General features: G+C 59.6%; 1 protein-coding gene and 1 non-coding gene across 4 annotated transcripts in view; both read right to left on the reverse strand.

Annotated features, from left to right (window-relative positions):
• The window catches only part of MORF4L1 (mortality factor 4 like 1), a 42,230-nt gene extending 38,329 nt beyond the window's left edge, over positions 1–3,901 (reverse strand). For 2 of the 3 annotated variants that reach the window (XM_037910180.2, XM_037910179.2), the window contains exon 1: positions 3,763–3,875. In XM_037910180.2, the coding sequence (XP_037766108.1) occupies positions 3,763–3,802 (40 nt within the window). In that variant the 5' untranslated portion in view covers positions 3,803–3,875. Of the gene's footprint in view, positions 1–3,762 lie in introns of all 3 variants that reach the window. The other variant, XM_037910181.2, reaches the window with a different exon arrangement.
• Positions 3,902–4,393: 492 nt separating this feature from the next.
• TRNAK-CUU lies at positions 4,394–4,466 on the reverse strand. Its single transcript has one exon. It is a non-coding gene; the product is annotated as a tRNA-Lys (tRNA).
• Between the last annotated feature and the right edge of the window lie 1,556 nt (positions 4,467–6,022).

Consider the following 6,022-nt stretch of genomic DNA (forward strand, 5'->3'; position numbering starts at 1 on the left):
TTTGCAAACTGGATACAATTAACTAAGGCTTGAATAGAGACTGGGAGTGGATGGGTCATTACACAAAGTAAAACTATTTGCCCATGTTTATTCCCCCCCTCCTCCCTCCACTGTTCCTCAGACATTCCTGTCAACTGCTGGAAATGGCCCACCTTGATTATCACTGCAAAAGGTTCCCCCCGCTCTCCTGCTGGTAATAGCTCACCTTAAGTGATCACTCTTGTTACAGTGTGTATGGTAACACTCATTGTTTCATGTTTTCTGTGCATATAAATCTCCCCACTTGTATTTTCCACTGAATGCATCCGATGAAGTGAGCTGTAGCTCACAAAAGCCTACGCTCAAATAAATTTGTTAGTCTAAGGTGCCACAAGTCCTCCTTTTCTTTTTGCAAATACAGACTAACACAGCTGCTACTCTGAAACCTATATCATTATTGGTTTTTCCAAAATTACTGTTATTAACTGGCCAGGTTATGTTTCTTTTGCAATAGCTCTAAGGATAGACTTTAGTGTTGTACAAAATTCATCTCCGAAGCCAACAAAGCTTAATATACCCCTACAGTTGTCATTTGTCTATTCTAAAACTACCACCTATTTTTAAACCAGATTTTATGGAGTAAGTTGAATCTTTCATGGAAATGTGTATGTCATGTTTCAGCCCAATGAGAATTAAGGCCTGGTCTACGCTACAGAGATAAGCTGCCATGCATCGAGCTACGTTGACCTAACTACGCAAGTGTCTACACTAAAATTTCGCTCCGACAACATAATTGTCCTGCTACACCGACTTAACTCCACCTCCATGAAAGGCATAGAGCCAATGTTGATATAGCTACGTCAGTGCAATGTCAGTGTAGACACTGTGTTGCTTATATTGACCATTACTGGCTTTCAGAAGCCATCACACAATGCCCCACACTGACGGTACAATCAGTACAAGCGCTCCTGGTGAGGCTGTGCACCACAGACAGCAGCTGCACACTGACGTAAGTTAGGTTGACTTAATTTTGTAGTCTAGACATGCCCTAAACATTAAATTAAACTGGGGATCTGCTATGAACAGAGGCAACCATAGCTATAGCAGTGTTGCAAGTCACCACAATAATCAGCACACGGGATTTTACAATATCCTTAAGCCATACTTAAAAAAAACATGTCATAAGGCAAGATTCAAGATCCCTAATTGGGCTATCTTATAAAAATATTTTAAGTAACAAAGTAAACATACTTCTCAACCCCAAGAAGGGAAAATCTTGACAGTCCTACTAAAAAAAAATCTTTCAATGGCTTAAATGCCCACCGATGTCCATGGGAGTGCTTTGATACACACCTATGAGAAAAACAAAAATCAAGCATATTTTGAGTAAAGGAAAAAGTCCAGTATCTCACAGGTGAGCTGAGAGTGTTGAGAAGTATGAAAAAACCAAACAGCCATTTCCTAACCCTTTCTCTGATCCAGGGAGTATTAACATCCTAAAGGTCCTCTGTATCCTCAGGTACCATAACATAATGGAGCCCAAATCTTGCCTAGCTAAAGGCCTCACTGAAGGACTGCCAAGGAGCTGCAAGCGCTCTGTAAAATGGAGTACACATACTGCAGCTACCCCTCGTTTTACTACAAAGGAGTAGCTGGAGGAGACTGCTTCCAGCAGGAAACCGTCCACCTTGAGCGAGGCTGCAAGGCCACTCAGATTCATCACCACCTGCCAGGATGGGTCATCTCCATGGGTTATAACTGGCCTTGGAGGCTGCATTTCAGCCCCACAGTCCACAAACCGCTAGTTTCAGATACACAGTGCATACAGAAAAGGAGGACTTGTGGCACCTTAGAGACTAACCAATTTATTTGAGCATAAGCTTTCATGAGCTACAGCTCACTTCATCGGATGCATACTGAAGTGAGCTGTAGCTCACGAAAGCTTATGCTCAAATAAATTGGTTAGTCTCTAAGGTGCCACAAGTCCTCCTTTTCTTTTTGCGAATACAGACTAACACGGCTGTTACTCTGAAACCTGTCACAGTGCATACAAGTGGTACAAAGCACAGAGCGACAGAGCGGCTTCCCCTACAACAACTGCAGCAGTTGGTTGGTTGATGGGTTGGGTTTTGTTTTGTTTTTTTAAGAGAACCATCACTTCCTTTTACCCCCCCGCCGCGTTAGAAAAAATAAACTGCAGCCAGAAGATTAAAAAGGGCCTTCCCCAGCCCAGACACGCCCCAGAGCTTTGTGCAATACGACAGCACGGATTGGCCACAGGATCTGCTCTGCTTGCCTCCCCGACACCCCCCCCCATAGCCCAGCCGGCCTCCCCCTGCACCCCCCTCCCCGACCCCCCCCCATAGCCCAGCCGGCCTCCCCCTGCACCCCCCTCCCCATAGCCCAGCCGGCCTCCCCCTGCACCCCCCTCCCCGACCCCCCCCCCAGCCCAGCCGGCCTCTCCCGGCACCCCCCTCCCCGACCCCCCCCCCCATAGCCCAGCCGGCCTCTCCCGGCACCCCCCTCCCCGACCCCCCCCCCCCATAGCCCAGCCGGCCTCTCCCTGCCCCCCCCCCCCCGACCCCCCCCCCATAGCCCAGCCGGCCTCTCCCTGCACCCCCCCCCCCGACCCCCCCCCATAGCCCAGCCGGCCTCTCCCTGCACCCCCCTCCCCGACCCCCCCCCCATAGCCCAGCCGGCCTCTCCCTGCACCCCCCTCCCCGACCCCCCCCCCCATAGCCCAGCCGGCCTCTCCCTGCACCCCCCTCCCCGACCCCTCCCCCCCCATAGCCCAGCCGGCCTCTCCCTGCACCCCCCTCCCCGACCCCCTCCCCCATAGCCCAGCCGGCCTCCCCCTGCACCCCCCTCCCCGACCCCCCCCCATAGCCCAGCCGGCCTCCCCCTGCACCCCCCTCCCCGACCCCCCCCCCCATAGCCCAGCCGGCCTCTCCCTGCACCCCCCTCCCCGACCCCCCCCCCCCATAGCCCAGCCGGCCTCTCCCTGCACCCCCCTCCCCGACCCCCCCCCCCATAGCCCAGCCGGCCTCTCCCTGCACCCCCCTCCCCGACCCCCCCCCATAGCCCAGCCGGCCTCTCCCTGCACCCCCCTCCCCGACCCCCCCCCCATAGCCCAGCCGGCCTCTCCCTGCACCCCCCTCCCCGACCCCCCCCCACAGCCCAGCCGGCCTCTCCCTGCACCCCCCTCCCCATAGCCCAGCCGGCCTCCCCCTGCACCCCCCTCCCCGACCCCCCCCCACAGCCCAGCCGGCCTCTCCCTGCACCCCCCTCCCCATAGCCCAGCCGGCCTCCCCCTGCACCCCCCTCCCCGACCCCCCCCCACAGCCCAGCCGGCCTCTCCCTGCACCCCCCTCCCCGACCCCCCCCCCATAGCCCAGCCGGCCTCTCCCTGCACCCCCCTCCCCGACCCCCCCCCACAGCCCAGCCGGCCTCTCCCTGCACCCCCCCTCCCCGACCCCCCCCCCATAGCCCAGCCGGCCTCTCCCTGCACCCCCCTCCCCGACCCCCCCCCCACAGCCCAGCCGGCCTCTCCCTGCACCCCCCTCCCCGACCCCCCCCCACAGCCCAGCCGGCCTCTCCCTGCACTTCCCCAGCCCCACACAGCCCCTCCATCACCCACAGCCCCCTGCCCCGTCCCCCCATCGCCCAGCCGCCCTCCCGCTGTACCCCCCGCCCCCCAGCACACACAGGTCTCCGGGCCGCCCCCCCCGCCCGGCCGGCCTCAGCCCCCCCCCACGGGGAGCCGTGGCCCCGGCCCGCACTCACCCTCCTGGAATTTGGGCTTGGGGTCCTGCTTGGGCGCCATTTATAAGTGACTCTCCCTCCTCCCCACCCCGCCCCTCCCAGCGGGGCCTCGCCAGCTCCGCCGCATTATAGCGGCCAGCCCCGCGCATGCGCGCCGCCGCCGCCGCCCGAGGCATGCTGGGATTTGTAGTCCTGTGCGGGTTGAGCCCCGGGCCCAGCGGGCTGGGCGCTGCTGTTGGATGGGGGGGCCCCATCGCTGGCATTGCAGAGCCAGCGACTCCCCGGGCAGGGACCCCATCGCCAGCTGTCCCCGGGGCCAGCCCCCGGCCGGGGCGGTATTGCCTGCCCGGCTCCAGGGAGGCGGGCACGGGGCTGGCATTGCTCCGGCTCGCAGCTCCGCGGCGCCCCTTTCGTCGCCCCGCCGACCGCGGCTGGGAGCCTGGCCTAAGCCCTGGCACCCCGTGCACGAGGGGCCCCCGGGCGGCTGCGCCAGGGCTCGCGGCGCCGCCCGCCCCGCACGGTGCCTGGCCGGGGAGTGCCGCGAGACCCGGCGGGGGTCGCTCCGAGCTCGCCCGGCGAGCCGGGGCCGTGCGCTGGGGCGGGTCACGCTGAAACCTGGTGCACTGGGTGAGAGGGGGAAAAGAAAAGCTCGCGCCCAACGTGGGGCTCGAACCCACGACCCTGGGATTAAGAGTCCCATGCTCTACCGACTGAGCTAGCCGGGCGCTGCCGGGAGGCTGCCAGGCTTTGCTGCGGTTCGTGCCTTGTCTGCCCGCCTCCGCCGGTTCGCGGCGTGCCTCCCGCACTCCTTCCCCGTGGACTTGGAGGGGGCTGGGGCAGGGTCCCCGGGCCGCTGCGTTAGGCCGGGCCCGCGCCTTTGTACGAGGGCGATTTGCTGCCTTTTGCTTCCCTGCGTCGCGGGCAGCGGCAACGGGTGCAAAGCCGGCGCCCTCCCGTGGCTGGCCACGAGCTGGCGGGGCCGGGCCGGGGCTCTCACGGGGTGGTGCCGCCCTTCCCGGACAGCACCGTTCCCACGGCCCCTGCCGGGGGGGGGGGGGGGTCAGGATCATGCCCCCCCACCCGGTCATCTCTCAGCGGCTCGGGCCGACACATCGCGCTGCTCCGGGGCAGCCCGTCCTCAGCTCTCCCAGTCTGTCGTTTCCAACGCCAGAGCACCCGCGCCCCAATCCCGCGGGCTGCTCCGTGGCCTGGGCGGCTCCAGCGCCCAAGCCGCTTCACCCGGCGCGACCGACACGGCTTTCCCCTTACCCGCCTCCTCAAACCCGTGCACGCTGCGAGCCCCGCTGTGCACCGGCAGGATGCAAGAAACTGAGGCTCCCCTGCTCCCCCCCGGAATGATTCAGATGCTCCCTCTGTCTGCACCGCCCTAGCAGCGCTCGGCTTCAGGGCCTGAAGCGTTCCTCGTCTCAGAGGCGAAAATCCCAGCCCTGCCTCAGAAACCGCAGAGTTTAGTTCATAATCAATCGTGAGAAATTGCAAATTAGGCCCAAACTTGTGTGTTCACCCTGTGTGTCCCTTTGCTCCCAAAATACATCTGCGCTTCTGCTTTTGTTACTAGTTTTACATTCATTGGATCAAAAGGAGTATTCGGATCTCTAACGTGGGGTGAGCTATGATCACATTTTTCATGTATTAACCAGCACCAAGTTGAGATCAGTTGGACAATAAGATGGAGGGGCCAGGGGACTGGGCTTGACCGTTCACAAGCACACAATTCTGTGGCTGTCAAGTCCACACCAATGGGTTAGTGAGTACAGTGTGTGTGCCCACTCGTCCACCAAACACGACTGTTTAAAGGCTGCCAGACTTGCAATCCTGGGGGGACTTTAACTTGTCGGTGCTCTCTAACCTTGAGCCTCTTCCACCCAGGTGTATGTTATGTGCTTCATATTTTACGTATTTCCAATAAACATTAAAAAAAAATGAAGCCAAAATGTAAATACCTTAAGAGATGAAGTATTCAGGTGTTGCTGGCTGCAGGGGCCAGAGTAGTGGTTGCGGTGTGCAGGTTGTACACTGGGTACACACCTTCCAGTTGTGCTAGATAACATCTCACTGGGAAAACTTCCTCTTCCCCCCGCCCGTAGTCAGCTACTCAGCCCATTTTGAGGGACCATCTTAAACACAGAGCTAACCTGCTCCTGCTGCCCAGAGAGCCCGGGGATGACAAAATATACAAAGACTAATGAACCTAGTAAAAAAGTCAGTTCCAGCAGTGAATTGAAGATACCAGCTCTGGAGGAAAGGGAGGCGTCTGTCT

The sequence above is a fragment of the Chelonia mydas genome, chromosome 10 (genome assembly GCF_015237465.2).
Source record: "Chelonia mydas isolate rCheMyd1 chromosome 10, rCheMyd1.pri.v2, whole genome shotgun sequence".
Taxonomy (NCBI): Eukaryota; Metazoa; Chordata; order Testudines; family Cheloniidae; genus Chelonia; species Chelonia mydas.